The sequence below is a fragment of the Mustela lutreola genome, chromosome X, assembly GCF_030435805.1.
Source record: "Mustela lutreola isolate mMusLut2 chromosome X, mMusLut2.pri, whole genome shotgun sequence".
Taxonomy (NCBI): Eukaryota; Metazoa; Chordata; class Mammalia; order Carnivora; family Mustelidae; genus Mustela; species Mustela lutreola.
The window spans coordinates 7012357-7033050 of record NC_081308.1 but is presented as its reverse complement, the minus strand read 5'-3'; the positions used below and the strand labels follow the sequence as shown (position 1 = coordinate 7033050).

General features: G+C 46.0%; 1 protein-coding gene across 6 annotated transcripts in view; it reads left to right on the top strand.

Annotated features, from left to right (window-relative positions):
- The window catches only part of MID1 (midline 1), a 347940-nt gene that overhangs the window by 229627 nt on the left and 97619 nt on the right, over positions 1-20694 (top strand). For 4 of the 6 annotated variants that reach the window (XM_059156938.1, XM_059156936.1, XM_059156940.1 and 1 more), the window contains exon 2: positions 13263-13978. In XM_059156938.1, the coding sequence (XP_059012921.1) occupies positions 13319-13978 (660 nt within the window). In that variant the 5' untranslated portion in view covers positions 13263-13318. Of the gene's footprint in view, positions 1-3284; positions 3499-13262; positions 13979-20694 lie in introns of those variants that run through there. The other 2 variants (XM_059156937.1, XM_059156939.1) reach the window with 2 other exon arrangements.

Here is a 20694-nt window from a genome sequence, read left to right as displayed (position 1 = left end):
TCCATTAGCATTTGAATCTTCTCAAAATAATTTTTGGTCAAATTTCTCCCAAGAAGCCTCCTGCCTGTGTTCTGCAAGGACACGCTGTTCCGAACCCGTCCTCAATATCCTGTTGTCGGGTGTCAGCCCTGTTGTCCTTTTCATTGCCATGTTCCCGTGTTCCCTTTCTCTCCTGTGGTGCTTTACAATAACAATTCAGAACAAAAGAGTCACTCCTCTTTCTGTTGCCTTCAAAAAAAGAAAAAAAAAAGACTTCGTCCCCCGACTGCAGGGCTTCAGTGATCACGGGAAACGTTTAGAGCAAGTTCTTCATAATAGTTAACTGGGAGTTGTGAATAAAGCTTACTTTTCTGTATTTTTTTAAGATTGTAATGTAGCTTCAGGGCATTGTGAACTTGAGGTTTTGTGTGTGGCCAGCTTTGAAGCCGAGAGAGAAAGCAATTTCCTTTGAGGAAAGGGGCCATCGTATTTGAGAGAATTTCCCAATCGGTCCATACAATAGGAATCGGCTACTATGTGATTGTCATTACTTGGTGAGTCATGGGACCGGAGTAGCTGTGCATGCCATGGAGCCGTTGAACGTCAGCCCTTCAGTGCTCAGAGAACAATGGCGGAATGCCACACTGGCCACCGTCAGCAGCTTTTATCGATGCATTTTTCTCCTGGTGGCTAAGTGTGAAGGAGAAAGTGTGCACCTTCTCGGCCTCCTAGAGGGGTACGGTATGAATGAAGTAAGAAAAAGTTTTCCCAGTTGGCAGGCGTTTCTCCAGGTGGGATCTTGCAACAATCCAGCCGAACCGGTCTGCCCTTCCGAGACTAGACCTCTTATGTCATTTTGCTATTTTCCAGGTAACCCTTTTCAGATATGAGTAGGCATTTGTGGGGAGTGTTAATATCTCAGTTATGTACAGGTTTCCATTTTGGTGCGGAGGAAGGAACGTTTCTCTTATGCAGGAGGGATTTGTGAACAGTGAATTCCGTCAGGTGTCCCGAGTCATTTTGCAAAGGTGCTTTTGTATACGGATACGTGTGTGTGTGGAGGTGTGTGCACATATACGTGTGCATATTTATGTAGGACTACGGAAGTCAGTTCCACTGTGGCCATACATGGGATTTTATATAGACATAGAGTAGTTCTTTAAAAACACTGTTTTAGATACTGTATTTATTCATTTGAGAGAGAGAGAGCACAAGCAGAGGAAGAGGCAGGCGGAGAGGGAGAAGCAGACTCTCTGCTGAGCAGGGAGCCCGATGCGGGACTCGATCCCAGGACCCTGGGATCATGGCCTGAGCCGAAGGCATATGCTTAACTGTCTGAGCCCCCCCCCCCCCAAGGCGTCTCGACATAGAGTGGTTCCATGAATGGGTACAGAATCAGAGGTGGCTTCCATTTCCACCAGCATCACAGTGGCGGTCCGCTCTCCAGGAAAGGCGATTTCGACTTCTGTTAGGAGACTGGGTGTCACAAGTACCTGCTGTCTTCCTCCTGTTTCGCATCCGCTATCACTGCCTTCAGCACCAAATTCTTGCCTGACACTTGGTACAGCATAGACGGGGGAGACATCAGTCATTTGCAATTGAATATAAAATAGGTTCCATTTGCCTTTAATGCTGGATTTTTTTTTCTTTGCATCAACGGTAAAAGACATGAAATGTATTAGACCCTCTGATGGTGGGAAATCTCCTGTACAGGTTGTCAGATTAGGCTCTAGGGAAGATTTATAAAGGTGGTTGTTGTTTATCCTTCTCTTTTGTTTTTGAGGGGTGAAGTACGTGTTTGTGTACTGGTGTTTCAAATCTAGACATTCATGCTAATTTCCCCCCACAGCTCCAGAACACGGACAAGTTAGCCAAGTCTCACAGAAATTTTGACAATTTTAATGTTGTTTTAACAAAGCAGTGCTTTCACATATCATGATGGAAAAGTTTTTTCAAATTCTATTTGATGTATGCGTGTCTTTTCTGTGTTCAGTGAGGACTTCTTTGGGAAACCATCTGTATGTGAAATTGAGTAATCCCTTTGTTTATTGTTAGCAGACAAATGAACTTATGATTAAGGCAAGAGAGTATATGTTTGCATTTTTATGTCCAAACATGTGAAGCATGCTTTGGTCTACCGCAAGGTGTTGCAATGGCGTGACAGTGGGAGTCACGCCGTTCCCGCCAGGCGACGGAGGAGGAGGCGGTCTTTGCCTCCTGCTCCCGCTTTAGCAAGAAGCTCTTACACACCTTTGGTGGGGGCCGGATGTCTGGGTTTGCACGTGAATTGTGCAGGTTTGCAATCAGCCTGTTTTTTTGTTTTGGTTTGATTTGGTTTTTTCACACTTTCCTGACAATTTCCTTTAGTTGCACTTTCTTGTCTTGCATGGTGATAAGCAACATCCTTGAGAGAACTACAGGGTAGGATTTTTTTTTTTTCCTTTTGGGAAGACTACTTCCTCTTCCTTTAGACAGTCAGTGTTTAAAAGATTACTTTCCATTCTTAATTCACTCTTTCTCTGCCATTCTGGAAGCTGAAATCTGGGACACCCATCACAGATTTGCTCTTAGGTGTATGTGTGGGCATCATACGCATACATAGACATATGTCTATATGATATGTTATATGCATGCGTAATATACACATGTATGTATGTGTGTATATGTATCGCTTCTGTGTGTGGAGCCATCTGTATGTATTTCATACACATCTATTTTCTTTTGTTTATCAGGATGATAGATTGCAATTTAGATCTCTATTTTGGGAAGAAACAAACAACCACTTTATTGTGTCTGTATGCGAGATCGTTCTTCTTGATGTAATGTTTAAAAAAAAAACTCCTTCCAGGTATTGTATTTTAATTCAGAAGATCGACACAAAATAATCAGTATATTATTAAAAAAAAAAACCCAACAACCTGGCATCTGGAGCATAGTGTGATCGTGTGCTTTGGAGGCCGCCAAAAGGACTGAAATGCAAGGGAGGTGGGCGCCCGTCGCTGACCCCGGGAACCGGACAGGACTCTCCCGTTGGCAGTATGGAAACCTGGCACCCAGCACTCAGCTGCGGGGCACTGACCCACTGCTGGTCCCCGTGAACAAGGAGGGTATAGATCTCAGTGCCAAGTCATCTTTTTTATTTTTTTTGGGACTAGGCAGTGGGTATTAATCTGCCCCGAGCTGCCTTTTCATTTGGCTTGAGTCGAACGTTGAGTGGGCGAGGGCCCCGAGAAGCCCTCCCGGGCTCTCTGGAAAAGGCAGTTGGAAAGCAAGAGGGAGTTTTGATTCTTCAACTCGGCGAGCCTGGCGGGGTGGATGAGGTGGAGCTGGCCTTCCTGGAATTGTCGCGTCGATTTTCCTGTTGTGTTTCACTGTTGACGCTCTCACAGACACACAGGACCGCTCCGGCACTGCCTGCCACCCGCCATCTGGTCTCCGTGGCCTGTCTGTCATTTCGTGGGTCCCCATCCTCTGCTTACGGCGATGTTTCTTCAACAAGAACTAGGGTCCAGTCCTTTGGTGGGTATTCGAGACGATCTCTGTAAGAATCTGGAGAGATGCTAAGGGAACTAGTAACGACAAGTGTGCTGTTTCCTGTTCTTAACCTATTTACTAGTCTTGTAGTGGGACCGACTGCATTCGTGAGACTGTCGAGTGGGTGTCTGTGCTGTGAAGGCAGAGTGGACTCGGGCCAGTTGGTCCTGGAGAAATCAGGATTGCTTTTTTGCATTGTCACTGGTGCCTTTTTTTTTTTTTTTTCCTCGTCTGCATGTATAAATGAACTCCAGAAGGTGTATTTAAGCATTCTGTTAAGTAAATTTGGAAGACTGGGTTTCAATTAAAATAACCAGACAGTGTGACCTAGCTCCCATTTCTCCTTAATTTTTATCATTAAAGCCTTCATATCCCCAAAGACATCTGCTGTGCTTCCAAGTGATTCTTTTCAGGAATGTTCATTCCTTATTAATCAGGTTGCGTGGTCAAGAGAGTATGTGATTATTTTAAAGACTATCCTAGAGATCCAATTACTAAAAAACCGAGCACGTTATGGACAGATGTGGAAGTAGAGAGGAGGTTTTGCAAACGGCTTAATTCAATTTGTATGAATTCCACCAGGTGGGGGTTGGTGAAATTAAAAATCTTCCCTGCTTCTCACTTTTGGTATTAAGTGAAACCCTTTAACTTCCAGCACTCCTCAAAATAAAGAGGAAGTGGCAAGTTATTAAAAACGTGCATTGTATTAATTAGTTACTTTAAAACTTGAGGCTAGTGCCTCCGTGCTTATCTGCTTGTCACGTTTTGTTGTGGTGGTGGTGGTGGTTGTGGTGGTTTTTTCCCCAGTCAGTCCCTCTGGTCCCTTAAAATTCAGTTGGCAGAAATTCTTAGTCATCCGTTACTGATTAAGGGAACGAATCTGAGTGCTCTGACAGTCGGAGGTTAGCCACAGCACTGTTTCAGAAGCGTTGCCTGTAGAAAGTTACAGATCACTTTTGCACTTGTTCCTGCTAGTGTGTTATTTGTATTGTTGCTTTGAGAGCCACTTCGCATTTTGACTCCGCTTTGCCATACTTCGGTGTAGGAGGTAGCCTCTGTTGTGGCAGTCAATTTCCACTCTCTCAGAGTGCCACTAAATTCAGTGGGCTTTCCCTCTCCCCTCTGTGTCGCAGCTGTGGCCCTGTTTTACTGTGTATTTACTGACTCACCTGTGTCTCAGATCAGCCAGGGTGCTGATCGGTAAAATAACATTTGGGGAAGGTGTTTCTTCTGTGGCTTTTACAACTCAGAGCTAAATACTAACCCATGACCAAATATGCAGACATTGAGTACTTGTACTGTGTTATTTAAAATACTCTCTTTGTGGTGACCCTGTCTTGAGTAGAGTACCCAGTTTCTATTGTTTCTGCCTCATAAGCTGAGGTTAATTTCCAGAGGTTCACAGTTCCAAAGTTTTGAGTCCTCTGAAAGTCCATATTTCTTCTGATATAAGAGAAAAACATCATTCCACGGTCCTTTAAAAAAAAAAAAATTCCACCTGTGGTTCTGTAATAGGGATCATCTCAGAGCTAAAATCCAAATGGCAATAAGCCAGCTAAGTCTTCATTACCCATGTGAAGAGAGAGAATAGGAAATTGACTTGGTTGTGGCTCTGAAATGTAGGACTCTTTAAAGAAAATTTATTCATAGAATTTCGGATGCTGCTTATTAGTCACAACACTTGCCAGGGCTTTCTGTCTGTGGCTCCCCCTGCCAATACCATTTTTATGTGATCTGGTGTAATACTTGTACGGTTTTTGGTGATGTGTTTGTTGTCTCGGTACTGTTTTGGTAAATTTAACATCAAGCTTAGTTTCCATACCCCAGAGGATATGTTTTAAAAAAAAGGGGAGGAAATGCCCCGGGGATCATCCGGGCAGTGGCAGCAAGCCACCTGGTAAGAACAGCTGACCACCGGCCACCCAGTGTCGGTATCCGAGTTTATTCCTTGGTCTAGTGGCTCCTGAATTTCCCTCATAGTGATGGCTTGCAGAGCCTTCCGGAGTGAGGGACTGAAAGTAAAATTATTGGTGGCTGGAATGCGTGTTCTTTTTCATGCACTCCGAATCAGAAAAGTGATCATTGTTCGTGGAGTCTGCAGATGTGACATACAGTAGCTGCAGGGAAGCACCGAGAGATGGGCTTGCCTTATGATTAAAATGTCAAAACTCCACTGAGAGAAATTGGGAATTAAGAAACTCCTGGATGACATGCTGACAGTCAGGGATCTCCTTATTCTAGTGGCTGATCGAACTAATAGACTGCACTAGGTCTGGAGACTCCTGATTCTTGATCGCTTGCATGTGTGGGTGAAACTTACATACTCTTGGGATTTTGACCTGGACCCGCTTGCTGACTTTGGCCACGAGTTAAACCTTGCAATGTGTGTCATCTTCCTAGGGCTTCAAGGTACAGGTTATCTTCTCAGTGTCATAGCAGAAGTGAGGGGAGATTACACGGAATAAAGTTGTGAAATTCTAACATGAGCTAGCAAGTAGGATGATGGCAAGGTTTGTGACAGCACAGGCAGGGGATTGAATGGGTTTTTTGCATGGATTTGCCTGGATGATGATTTTGCCTCTGACTTCAGAGGAGGGGGCAGAAAAGATGAGTCCAGCAGCCACAAACTCTCTTCACATCCACCTCGCTGGCTGAGAACACTGATCCATAAAGACATCCAGCCTGAGCTCGCCATCTCCCTTCTCAGGCCCAAACCTTGTATCTCCGCTAAGTCCTGGTGTCTGCCTCTTCTACCGGGCACTGTCTCCTTTAGTCCATTTCCCCCAAGATCCCACACTTTGGACAAAAGAAAGCTCTTCCTTCTCCCTCCAGGTAAGTCCTCCTGCTGGGATGAGAGCTACCTCGAGGTGATGATACCTAGAGCCCAGAGTGGGTAAGAGGCCATCTGCCCAGGCAGCTGGTTCACCTTAGCCATCACCTGGGTGCCAAGGTCCCATCATGTCTGCAGTCCTCACCACCGGCTATCCATCTCTGTCTTGATTAATTTTTCCTAACCCCAAAAGGCACAAGCCTCTGGCATCCAGATTTATCATGGGGGATTTCAAGGAGTAGGTGGTCATTTGCCTCTGGCCACCCGTTTACGATCGGCCTCAAATTTAGACGATGAGTGTTATGTCCATATGAGGTTCGTGTTTGTGTTTGTGTCTGCGCTGGCGTGTGCCTGCCTATATTGGTCCCGGAGCTGATCCAGCTCTACTGAAGAGAAGGGGATGAATCCCAGAACTTTAAACCGGGGTCCCCTTTCTGATCACTCTGTTGTGTACCAGGAAATAGTATTTTTAAATGAATATTTTGGTTGTTTTGTAAATATGGTAGTTACACTCCTTTGTGGTTTTCAGCTCAAAGCTTTACTTTAATTGTAAACATTTAAGACATGTCACACTATTTATAACCATCTTCTAAAACAAGTCTTGGTTTATTCTGAAATCTCCAAATACAACCATGGCCAGGGTTAAGGCCTCAAGGAGGTTCTGCCGTCAGCTTAAAAAAACCAGAAAACAAAAACAAGAAAATAAGCATGTAATACAGGAGCCAAAAAACAAAACAAAACAAAAACAAAAACCCAAAAAACCTCACAAAGGAAAAAAAAAAAAGATCTGTGTTTGGGAGAAACGCAAAGGCAGCTGCCAGGAGCAGCAAATGGTCCCGTCGCCTGGGTCCCTGTGATGGGAGGTGAGCGCGTGAGAATGAGGTTGAAAAAGCAGTTCGGGAGATGCTTGCACCAGGAGCTAGGGCATCCGTCAGGATTCATACTCTGGCCAGCAGGGAGCCAGCTAGCCGCTCACCATGTGGGCCTTTAACAGAAGTGATGGATAGAAACCCCGGTACCAGAAGCGTGTGGCAGAGATGAACCTTGAGGGACAAAAAGATTGGAGGTAAGAAATCAGATGAGGAGGTGGTTGCTTGTTTTTTGTTTGGGTGTGTGGCAGGGGTTGGTAATAGTCTAGGAATGCGGGAAAGAAGACCTGGATCAAGCTAGAGGCAGAGAGAAGGAACCCGATCGAAGAACGAAGGATTGACCCTCACATGTCTTGGCTAATAATTTGGATTTGGGGGAAGGAGCGTGCGTGGCCTCCTGTGGACACGGGGACAAATGGCCACTGATCAAACGGCTTAAACCACACTGGAGGGCAGAGCACCTGCAGGGCTTAAACTGCCCTGGAGGGCAGAGGCACCTGCAGGGCTGCGCTCCTTTGGGAGGCTCTGGGGAAGACTGTTTGCCTTTTGCAGCTTCTAGAAATGGCTCTTATTCCCTGACTCATGGCGCTTCCCTGTTCAAAGCCAGCGATGGTCATCGAGGCTTTTCTCCATCTCAGCACCTGGCCCTGCTCACGGGAGGGCCCTCGTGATCCCCCTGAGACCATGTGATGGTGCGCTCATCTCCCCCATTTTCACGAGGCGAGTCTCTGACTTGTAGTGAGCAGAAGAACAGAAGCACCGTGAGGAGACTCCAGAGGCTTGTAGAGCAGACAGGTTTGGGAGGGAAGCTGATGAAACCCATGAGACGCACCCTTGGAACTTCTAGTAAAGGAAACAGAGAACTATCAGTGCTGAGCCGGAATTCTGGAAAGAGATGGCCCTGGGAGAGACAAGCCTAGGAGTCATTCTCAGAGATGCTGTATGAGAAATGAACAACCTGGATGGCTGATTTTTTTAATTGAGGTATAATTGACAGATAACATTACATTGGTTTCAGGTGTGCAACCTGACTCCCTATTTGTATACAACGTATTATTCACTGTAGCCATCGTGCTGTATATTAACATCCCCAGGATTTCTTTCTTTTACAACTGGACGTCTGTACCTTTTGACCCTCTTGGATGGCCTGTGGATGGAGGGCCAGACCCTTAGAAAACACCCAGGCTCTGCTTTGCTGGAAGGAGAAGTCAGCAGGGCTTAGGGAGAGGAAAACCAGAAGAGCACAGTTTCAGCGACATCCAGAATGAGAGAGGGTTGGATAGGAGAAGGCAGGGTATGAAAACATCGACATGATCAGGCTTTCCGCACAAGTCTGTGTAAGAACGTTTCTGGAAAAGATGTCTTGCAACCAGCGCCTCCCAGGAGCCGGGGCTCAAGTGCAGCCCGCGACTAAGGACTGTCCCGCTTACGGATTGTTCGGACTGAGTGCTAGAAGGAACTGGAGGGAATCCTTGTGGACGCTGTCCCAGAGCCACGCAGCTGATAAGTAGCCGAGCTGCGTGTCATCCTCTGACTGGCTCTCGCCCTTCACTCTACTCCATGCCCTGTTCTCGACTACAAACCATGGGCCAGCAGCAGTCTGAGCTGTACATTGTCCCCATTCCCAGTTGGTGGCAAGGGGTTTCCGTGATCAACCTCGTCCTCCTCTCCATGAGGACCAATCAGCCCATTCAGAAAAAGGTTGAGCGATAGAATTTCCTGATAATGATATGCTCGTGTGATTTCCTTCCATTGTAGTGAAGAATCTATTTTTTGAGGCCTAGACATTAAGTTATGGGAGTTAAGAAAAGGAAAATAGCATTTTCCACACACCCCCCCCCCCCACTACATGTACCTGTTTGGTGAATCCCTGTTCATCTTCAAAAATCCTTCTCATGTGTTGCCTTCTTCGGGAAGCTTTCCATGTTCTTCTCCCCCAGTCTCTGGCATGTGACTTTTGTTACGTTGCACAGCAATTTGTTCATGTTTTCTCTGCACATAAGATCTCCAAGGCAGGGGCTGAGTGTTACCATTACTTGTCCCAGCACCAAGAACCCAGAGGGGCTTCAATATTTGGTGAAAGAATGAATGGTATTTTTATTTCTCAAAAAGCTAAAAAACAAACCATGCTGATCTTCTCGGGTTGGGGAATGGCGTGCGTGCTTGCTGGCAACATATTGTCGACTAATGTCGCTAAAAATTACTTGTACCACAGCAAGATCTGCATCAAAGGAGAAAAAAAAAATCAGATCCACTATAGGTATCGAACCCAGAGCCCCTTCTCTTTTGGCAGCATATGAGCACAAGATTCTGAAAATTGGTTGAACGTCATGGCGCATCCACATTTAGTCATCATTTAATACAATTAAACCAACATTTACAGCGTCGACGCTTGCACAAAGCTCCGTGCCAAGCACTATGGTGGTAAAAGCAAACGATCCTGTTCTGAGCAGCTGCTATTAAGTCATTCTTACATGAAGTGCCCCTGAGTACTTGACTCAGCACTATTTCTGTTGATGTCAGGGTGAAATCCCACTGCCTGTCCCTTCCCGTTAGCGTTCGAAACTTGCACCCGCTTGGTGACGTCTCCCACCACCACCATTCCCTTGTTGCCCACACAGCATTTTTGCCCTATCTCTTTGGGAGGGAGTCTCCCCTCTCTGTTGTCTGGCTGTATGTGTCTCTGTCTTCTACCCCGTGGGTCAGCAAAATTAAGATCCTCGCCCCAAATGGAGCTTGCCGCCTGTTCTTAGAAATCCGATTGTATCGGCCAGCCGCGCTCTCCCCTCTCTGTGTCGTGTGTGCCGGCTTTGGCGTACCACAGTGCTGATTGGAGCGGCCACAACAGGGAACCTTCTGGCCCGCGGTGCCAGAAGTAGTTACTCTCTGGCCCTCTCTACAAAAAGTTGGCTGACCTCTGCTCCAACATGTTGAGACATCCTTTGAGACAGCAGGGGTGTTGTATACTTGAAGGTTTTTAACCCCGATGGCTGTTCTTTTCCCCAGTCATTCGACCCATGTTGGAGTCCCACTGTGTGCAGGCGCTGTTCCGGGCGCTGGCAGGACATCCCTCAAAGAGCCAAGCCAAGTCTCTGCTCTCATGGAGCTTACCTTCTACTGGTGGGGTGGCGGGGAGTGATGATGGCTCGGTGGCCAAACTACTAGAATATGTTGGATGACAAAAGTTACAGAGGAAGGCAGAGAGAGGTGGGGTGGGCGGGGGGGAGAAGGATTGCCGCGATGGTGGGGGGTAGGTGGCCATCTTGGTAACAGGGGAATCGGTTTTATGTGGGTTCACAAGGAGGTAACACTGCTGCAGAGAGTCCCGTGGATTCCAAAAGCTTTGGGAGGGGGAGATGGGACGTGCTTGGCACGTTCCAGGCATCACAAGGAGGCCGTGTGCCCGGAGCAGAGCAAGGGCTAGCGTGGGTGGAAATGAGGTCACTGGCTGAGTCTGTTTTCTGAGGCTGGTTTTATTCTGCTGACTTGCTCCCTGAGTGAGATGGGAAGCCCCTGGAGGGGAGAGCAGAGAAGAGGCAGGCTCGGTCACGTTTTAACAGGATCTTCGGCTTCAGAGGAAAAGATTGCGGGTGGGGGCCAGAGGAGCAGAAGGCAGGAAGCCATTCGGAAAGGTGTTGTGATAACCCAGGTGAGGCATGATGTTGGCTGGCCCACGATCATAGAGCCGGGATGGCGAGAGTGCCAGATTCCGGCTTCTCGGGCCAGCTCTCTTAATGTCTCTCTCTCTCTCTTTTTTTTTCTCTTAATGTCTCTTGACTCAGAGGTCAGCGTTTCCAGTGGGGTCAGCAGGGGAATCACCTCTAGAAATTGTGATTGCACCACACTGGGATGGCATCCTGGCACCTGCAGAAAAATACAGTCCTCCCCACTCTCCAGACACCTTTGGGGCTCATCCCCATGTGGGGATCTATTGGGAGGCGTTCTTGGTGCACCTGAGAACAAAGCAGACCCAAAGGGCGACGGCTTCCCTTTAATTTAAGTTCTTCCTTAAAGTTCTTCTCTTCCCTTCCTTCCGATGGGAAGAGAGAAGAAATTCAATTTAGTGAAAATTCCATTTTTCCACGATTAACCAAAATAAAGATTAATAGGTAGACCCTTTCAATTTCATCCAAGCCATGTCGTGGAAGGGGTGGGGAGGACCGAGTGGGGATGGCAGGTCTCATACCACAGCAGCCCGGCGGTTGCCGCTGCGGGTTGTGAAGACGTGAGCAAGCTTTCATATTTCAAATCTCAGCTGCCTGTTTCTTCTCTCTCGTGTAGTTAATATTCGCGAATGGCTGAAGATCTCTTTAAGATACCAGGCTTCTATGAAGCCAGCAGCTCTTTAATTTTTAACAAACTCAGCACGCACTTGACACTTTTAATGATCAGTTGCCGTTCGTTCGGTTGATGGCAAGATGAGCGTTAGCTTAACCAAAGCCCCACGTGGTATTTCTGAGGGATGCTATTTCAGAAAGGGGCAACACGTTCTGGAAATCGCGAGTTTGTAAATCAATGGGGGTGTGACTACAAAAAGGCCCATTGTCGGAATCACTGAACGGTAGCTGTGGATGTGAAGCCTTCCCATCAAGCAGGCCCATGAACCCCCCCAACCCCCCTGACCCCCCGAGAGTGATTGGAGCCTGGCGTTCCCCTGGGTGAGCTGCACTGTTCTCCCACAGGCGGCACTGGGCTGCATCTAATATGCCCGCAGTTCCGCAGACCTCGGCTAATGGTCTTGAGAGGGAGAAGGTTCAAAGAGGTTTGGTTCCCAGGCCTGCTAAGGAGCGCGAGACCTCTTCCCCGTTAATGAAGCGGGGTTTGTGTGCGATTCTTTTCTCCTGCCCTTTTTGAAGGGAAGGCAGGCAAGGGTTCACAAAAGCAGCAGCCCGTCTTCATGGCATGGGGAGCGTGCAGCTGGGCCACCCGAAGGCAAGCCTGGTGGGGAGCTCAAAGCTGGCGGAGCTCGAGCCCCAGGCTCTGGGTGTGAGGCTGGACCTCCTGCCGGCCCGGCCTGTCGCTGGCTATAGGGACAAGCCTTTGATGGAACTCTCTGGGCCAGGAGGGCTGCACGGGGTCCCTCAGCAGCCCTTTCAAGCCTCCCCAGAGTAACGTGACTACTTTATTTATCCTGCTGCCTACACTGCAGCCGCGAGCCTGGTTAATAACTTCTCAAATGAATATTGAAGCCACGAAAATCCTTGTCCTAATTAACCAAATCGTTATTAGTCATTGGTACCCAGGCTCACCACAGCCACTGAAAAGGCCCGCAGATATTTTTCTCTGCTTCGCTCTGCCCACCCACATCCCACTGCAGGATTAAACAATAGAATTATTCAGGAGAGTAACGAAGGCATGCCAGAAAACATCGCCTCCATCACAGTCATCTCCGTGAAAGTCAGTGTTTTTCCGCAAGAATATATTTTGGAAGCTGACATCCCCTATTTAAGCATTATCATTTCCGCTGAAGTCATGCGTTGGATTTCATGCACATTTCATGCCCATTTCCACAAGAAGCGCCTTTCTACTTCTCTGAAGCCTGCTGTGGTATCGTAGAGTAAAAAGTCCTTCAGAAGCATAAACTTATTCACATGCAAGTTCATCAATTCAAAGTCATGAAAGACTCTAGTTCGTTAATTAACATTTCTACATTTTAATTCTCCACACAAGGTAAAACTTGGCCGTGACACAATGAGATTATTGTGATTAGATACAAATTATGGAAATTACAGTTTCAATAACTTGCCAGTCTGGAGTAAGACCTTTCAACAAACCAAATTGTGAAAAAAAAGAGGTTTTTTGTTTGGTTTTGTTTTGCTTTTTGCTGCTTTTGGTGACAGGAACTTTGAGAAAATGTTAGTTGGTACGCTGGCTTAGGGTGTTTCTCCCCGCCTCACTCCCCCAGCGAATAGAAAGAGAATTATTTGGAATGTACACACATTTACCCTCCCATGACCCGCGTTTGGAATTATTCTGAGATGCATTCAAAGCTGACAGCTCCCCATGGCTGACCCCCTCGCGCCTAATCAAATCTTACGTTCTGTTTCCAGATAGCTGATCAGCTTCCTTGGATTTTGCTGATGACCCAGGAGAGCTTCGCCTGAAGATGGAAACACTGGAGTCGGAGCTGACTTGCCCTATTTGTCTGGAGCTCTTTGAGGACCCTCTCCTACTGCCCTGTGCACACAGCCTCTGCTTCAGCTGCGCCCACCGCATCCTGGTGTCACACTGCGCTACCAACGAGTCTGTGGAGTCCATCACCGCCTTCCAGTGCCCCACCTGCCGACATGTCATCACGCTCAGCCAGCGAGGTCTAGACGGACTCAAGCGCAACGTCACCCTGCAGAACATCATCGACAGGTTCCAGAAAGCCTCCGTGAGCGGGCCCAACTCCCCCAGCGAGACCCGCCGGGAGCGGGCATTCGACGCCAACACCATGACCTCCGCCGAGAAAGTTCTCTGCCAGTTCTGTGACCAGGATCCTGCCCAGGACGCTGTGAAGACCTGTGTCACTTGTGAAGTGTCCTACTGTGATGAGTGCCTGAAAGCCACTCACCCGAACAAGAAGCCCTTTACGGGCCATCGTCTGATTGAGCCAATTCCGGACTCACACATCCGGGGGCTGATGTGCCTGGAGCACGAGGATGAGAAGGTGAATATGTACTGTGTGACCGATGACCAGTTAATCTGTGCCTTGTGTAAACTGGTTGGGCGGCACCGAGATCATCAGGTGGCAGCTTTGAGCGAGCGCTATGACAAATTGAAGGTTAGTCCGATCCGCCTTAAGCCAGCCCCTTTGTGCCAGCAAATGTCATGGAAATAAAAACGTGTATTCGCTGCTAGCTGCACGGCAGGTGAAGGTTTTCTCTTCACCTTTGTTATCTGATTAGTTTTAGCACGTTTTTTTGGCAGCCTGCAAATGTCGCACAATCAGGGTATCTTGTAAGAGTGGACTGCTGCTTGTAATGTTAGCGTTGGCGGGGTGAGGGCGAATTTAAATCTGGGTCATTTTCAGTCCCTGCAGGGGCTCTGAGGGAGAGAGGGGGAGAGCGGGCAGGGGGCGGGGAGAAGGAAAGAAGGGATAGCAGATAAAAATCTGACTTTGGGCATTTGGGGGGCATTTATTTTCTTCACTCATCCAGGAAAGCTAATTTCACCCGAATTGTACCTGTATCCAGTTACTCGCACAAACAGAAGGACAGAGGGAGGAATGCCTACAGCAAATGTGGGGTTTTAGAGGACATGTGACCTTGTATTTCCTGTGTGAATGCTATCCGGCTTATTGGTGAGCTAGAGTGCTCTGACCATCTCGGGTTTGGGCAAGGAATTCCTTTTCGTGTAGGCTTTTTCTTTGGTAACGTCACAGGTGAGGCTCTTTGAACTTCACTTTTAACATGAAATTATTATCCTAACTCCAGCACGGGGAATGATAATTAATATGACTATATGTCAGATTAAAAATCTCACTCTCTAAATATGGATAGAATGCACCAGGGAAGAAATAAGTCAGGTCTCCAGATGTCTGTCGAACTTCAGGCGATGGTGGGTCTAATTACGGCAAACTCAGCCGAGAGTTTGCTCTAATAGTGAGATACTGCCCTCGCTGGTTAATTTTAGATCACAAGACGCCAATTAAAAGGAAAGGAAGTATAAATTAAGGGCTTTGAGTAAATATATATCGAAGCCCTTCCTCTCAGGAAAAACACACACCGCGTTGTTGAGCAAACAAAAAAATGAATCACGTGAGTGAGAGTGTTACCACTCGGGGCGCATCGACCCCTCTCTCAAACGATTCCTATCACTTTTCCTCAGCGCGCTAATGGGTGCTTGTGTTTACTGGGAGCTCAGAGTTTGTTCTGTGACGCTGGGATTAAGGGACCACACCTGCGATGTGGTCGGGCTCTTTCTTGAGATGCTGAGGGAAATTGGTGAGCTGAGTGAATCTGGCTTCTGAATGTCACTTGGGGAACAAAAGCCTCACCTGGGCGGCATCTGTCACTTGTAAGCATCCGAGGACTGTTGGTACCCATCTGTGAACTTGGAGAGGAAGTTAAGCCTGAGGATGTAGGTGCTGGGGACAAGGGGAGACGGACGCCGACTGGTTTTCTAGCGTAGTGCGCAGCCCTAGCCGAAAGCACACCTCTACACATACTGAGAGCAGAGGCAACGCGTGTGGGAATTGTGCCTCCGATATTCTTCGGAAACTGACATGGCAGTCTGTCTCAGAAACCGAGATGATCATTTCCGCCCCTTTTCGGTTGCCGGCAGAATGTTTAAGATGAGTGGACGTGGGTGTTTTTTGTTTTCCAAAATGTGAACGTGGTGGACGGCGGTCCTTTCCTTGCCCCTCAAAATGTTCCTTTGACTGGATTAACACTGCCTTTTAATGACCGATCATTAAAACGCCCCAGTGATTGATGTTCAGTATTCAGCAACCTTCAGACTTGATATTTAAACTTGGTAGCCAAGTTCTGCTCATTATTTGTGGGCTATCATAAAGGAGTTACTAATGATTTACAGAACGTCTTCAAATTTATGAGGACATGCTATCATGCTCTAGGCTTTTGTGATGAAAATGAAACTCTTCAATTATGAGCCCTACGCATTTGTCTGATCAAGCCTGTGGGTTAGCGGTTGTCGATATGGTCACCAGAGGGCCTGACAGTTAACAGTACAGTATATTTTATCTTCTAATTACAGAAATAGAAGCATATAAACAGCACCTAGTACACCAAAGCACATTTACAGCCACTCAACAAAATATGTTTATGAGCATTTATTTACCATCATTTCACAAAATGTGCTTATGAGCATTTAAACAGGTAACCTGCTAGCACTGCATGTTTGTCCTAAAACACGCCACTTAAGTTAGAATAGAAAGATCATAAGAATATATTGACATTTGGGGCGTCTTGTGATATCTCAGTTGTCACATACTTATGAACATATGTGCTTTTTGTTTATTTAAAAGCCAAGTACAACATGGACATTAATTTTTGAGGAAAGTAATAGCATATCGAAAGGACCAAAAGCAAGGAAAGGTATTTTCTGTTAATTATTAGTTTGGTCTGAACAACTGAATGTGTTCTGTGTCTTTTTCTGTGGCTTTAGCATCTCGGACAGAAATAGATTTGTGATGATGTGGAAATATAAAGCATGGAGAAATGTGAGGGTACTTTCCTTGAGAAGATGGTAGAGGTGCTACACTTATTTGGCTATGTAAGGATGCAGGTGTCTCCTTTTGGAAAATGTGTTTGCTCTTGTGTTAGTAAAAGTCCATTATTTGGGGGTGCCTGGGTGGCTCAGTCGGTTAAGTACCCACCTTCGGCTTAGGTCATGATCCTGGGGTCCTGGGATCAAGCCCTGCATCGGACTCCCTGCTAGTGGGAAGCCTGCTTCTCCCTCTGCCTGCAGCTCCCGCTGCTTGTGCTCCTGTGTGTCCCCCCACCCCCCACGCCCTGGTCTCTCTGTGTCTGACAAAGAAACAAAAGTACAATCTTTAAAAAAAAAGAAATTCCTTAAAAAAAAAAAAGGTCCATTATTTGAAGATGGGAATTCAGTGATTATGAAGAACAGTTATTTCTCGCACTAATCTTAAACTTTGGGGGTCACTTTTACTCGTATTAGGTCTCAGTATATATACACGTGCCTATGTAAAGAATTGGAATATACTTTTGTACATTACAACTCTCTTTCCGGGCACAAAAGAAAAATAAGGGCATAAAAATTCCAACACGTAGGATTCATGCAAATAAAATCTTCCATGTCATCTGAAATAGTGCCGTGTCAGTAATCTGGTGCTGTGAGACACTAGGCATTGGGAGGCACTCATAAAATATTGAAGCAAAGAGAAAATTAAACCAGCATTTCCTGCACTCACTTTTAAGATAAAAAGAAGTCTTCCTGCCAAATGCATGTCTCTAAGTGGAGCATGTCATAATGTGGACCTGCTTGTATCATTTTAATTGAATTTTAAGAAGGTTCTCAATCCTCAAGTCTGGATTAAAAGTTTGATTCGTGAACCATAGAATGTAGAAGAGAATTTAGTAGAATGTATTACAGAGTTTTCAAGGAGTTACAGTGCAGTAATTCCATTTTTTTCCATCCCAGCATACAATGTTGGGGCTCTTGCTTCTTTTCTCTAGTTATACCTATAAAAATACAGAAACCGAGAAGAGTTGACCTTTCCTTGCCCTTCAACTTTGGCATAGCCCCACTTCAAGTTAGCTGACGGTGAAGGTCCAAGCCATTGTTTTGCATTTGTGACTCCCAAGGCTGGCTCCAGGCATTCATTTGTGTTATGCCCATTTCGATGGGGCGTCCCACTGGACTTTTGTCATCATTTGATAAAGGCTCCAATGAAAGCTCCACCTTGCTGCATCGTCCTTTTCATCTGGAGGTAAAGCAGAGGGATTTTGCTCTTGGGTTTCATTTGTAGATTGTAAGGTTCCATAATTTTGAAAGTCGTGTGCTTTATTTGCATTTGGGAAAGTTGTTAGTGGATACTTGGCTAGACATTTTTTTTTCTCTTTCCTTAGAATTTCTAGAACTTGTTTCTTCTTTGAAAATAGTAGCCGATCTAGTACAGGTTCCAGTGAAAAGGGGTGTGTGTGTGTGTGTGTGTGTGTGTGTGTGTGTGTGTTGCATGGTGTATCCCTGATGTGGATAGAGGCTGGCGATGCTTAGACACCCTCCATTGTGCAGGCTGGACCCCCACCACAGGGAGTTATGCGGCCCCAAATGTCCATAGCGCCCAGGTTGAGAAACCCTGATCCCTGAGAGGAATTTAGTGTTTAGCACTGTATTAATTTGCTAGGGCCGCCGTAACAAGGGACCACAAAGTGACATGAAGGACAGATACTTAACTATCTCACAGTTCTGGAGGCTGCGTTCCAGGCCTCTCTCCTTGGGTTGTAGGTGGCTGTCTCCTCTCGTCTCTTCATTTGGCATTCTCCTCGTGTGCTTGTCTTTGTGTTTGCATCTCCCTGCTTTATAAAGAACACCAGTCATATTGGAGGATGGAGCCACTGTACTCTGGTATGACCTCATTATAACTAAGTGTACTGGCAGTGAACCTGTACCCGAGTAAGGTCACGTTCCGAAGTCCTGGGGGTTAGGACTTCAACATGTGAATTGGGAGATGGGGCACAATTCTACCCATAGCCGTTACTGACTTCAGTGTATACCTAATTGTCTAGTCAACTGAGCACATACTCTCCCTCCATCAAGGATTTTATCGCCTAAGGTTAGGCAGAGCCCTTTGCTCATACAACCCCATCACTCACCTAAGACTGACCATGGGGGCTCGCGGATCATTAATTCTCTACAAATTCTTGTCAGCTACTTGACTGGTGATCGACTACAAACCCTGCATGAAAACTTGAATTCATAATAATGGTGTAGGTATTCATCCTTCTGTAGGAAGAAACATTCTGTAAGAGAATTTCTAAATAAGAGCAGAACCAGTTATTACAGCATATTTTATTTTATCCACCTGGACGCCAACCAGTATTGTGATCTATATTGCACTTTGTTGGCTTGAATGGTGTGAATTTTGATAAACTGAGTCTCAACGAGTGGTGTTCACGTGGGTTTCGTGCTACCGTGTGAGGGACACTTAGGAGACCCACCGTACCCATTGTTTCATTTATACTCCAGCCAGCGATAGTGGCATGTAGGTTTTTTTAACAGGCCACCAAATAATAAGCTCATAGATGCTGAATAAATGAACAGGCACAGTCTCCTTCTTCATGGAACTTGTAGTCTAGTAGAGAATTCCAATCATGTAAATGTTTGTTGGTGGCGGAGGGAGGCCCAGCATGCCCAAAGCTGGGACACCAACCCCACACCCAAGCGCTGGAGAAGGGCTTCCCAGAAAAGGACCGTTGCACCACCATTCCAAGCCTATTAGAAAACAGTATCGAATTTGCTAGATGTCTGTAAATTCCCCGGGATTAGTCATTCTTTTTTATTGTTATCTCACATGACATCCCTTGTGCAACCCTATATAGTAATTCAAACCAGTTCACAATAATTCCAGGCTAGATTTTAATCTAAAATATAGCTATACCTTATGACGTTTTGCCACAGACCAGTGTACTATGTGGGTGAGTCAGACATATGTCTTGTAAAATGTTTTGGTTATATGGGGTCTCACCAGTTCTAACTGGGCCCTTCAAAATGCAGTTCTGCTTGTGTTTCTTTCAATCTGCAGTGTATGTTTAAAGTCCCCTTGCGATAAAAATATGGTTTCCAAGTATTTGTAAGTTATGTTAAACCTGTATTTGAATTTTCTTCATTTGGTACTGAAAGGATTTATGATACACAGAGTAAAAGAAAACATCTCTGAGGATAAGTTTTTAACAGTAAGCTTAAGGCCACACCCTTCTCCCTGAAGAATCTCCTCTCCCTTCCTTCACCTGCAAAGAGGAAGGTATTTTTGCCTGATGCTTTATTATCATTGGAATCATTTGCAGTAAGTTTGACGAGTTCTGGAAAATACACAAATAAGTATACAGTCATGTGGCTGTGTAAACACATGTAATTCTTGGGTACATTGCTTATTGTTCAAAAAACAGAGCTAACGATGTACTTACTTGCATAGACACTTGGGAGAACAAAATAAAATATTTTACATAAACCTCACTGTCATGCCTAGAGCAGAGGAAGCCCGCAATATATGTTAGAACAAAACAGTGTTTCTTGGAAACCAGGGGCTAGAATGGGGTGGTGTGATGGGTAAGGTATGGACTTGGGAGGAAGACCGCCTTCCAATTATTTTGTAATATAGCTTGTATTATTTGTGAGATAAGGGTCCATGTTGTTGCTTTAATGTGTTTTGTCGTTTTGTTTCTAAAGCCCCCGGGAAAGGGCAGAGGCAGAACAGTGAATAAACACTTGTTGATGGACGTGTCCAGAATTGATGGGTTAGAGACGTATGTTTTGGGATTTGAAGGAGGAAGAGATGACTGGTCTTGAGTAGACAAGAAACCTCGCTTCGGGGTGGTGGGTTTTAAGCTGCCATGACAGATCGGTGGATTATGCATCAAAGTAGAGAGAGGCCTTCCACAGTAGTGAGGCCAGCAGAGACCTGTTGGCAGGAATCTGCAAGATGGTTTAGAGATTCTAGACAATGCTGGCTAGAGCCCGGGGTGCCGACTGAGGGGCCAGGAGAGAGAATGTTGGAAGAATCATGTTGGGGGAGATTTTGAAAGCCATTGAATGCCTACCTAAGAGTTGGGGACATTTTTACTCTTCTCTATGTGGTTAACACTGAAGTGACTTTGTTTTTGAGAGAGAGGCTGATGAAATGCATATTTTCTCAAGGTAAGGTCAAATGAACCTATCCGCGTCCACAGAAGAAATAGAGGGGGAAAAGACATTCACATTTCTTTACAATTTATGGTCTCTTTTTTAAGTGACAAGGTGAAGTAGTATCATAGCTCAAAACCCACCACACTGTCAACAGAAACATGCAGCGGT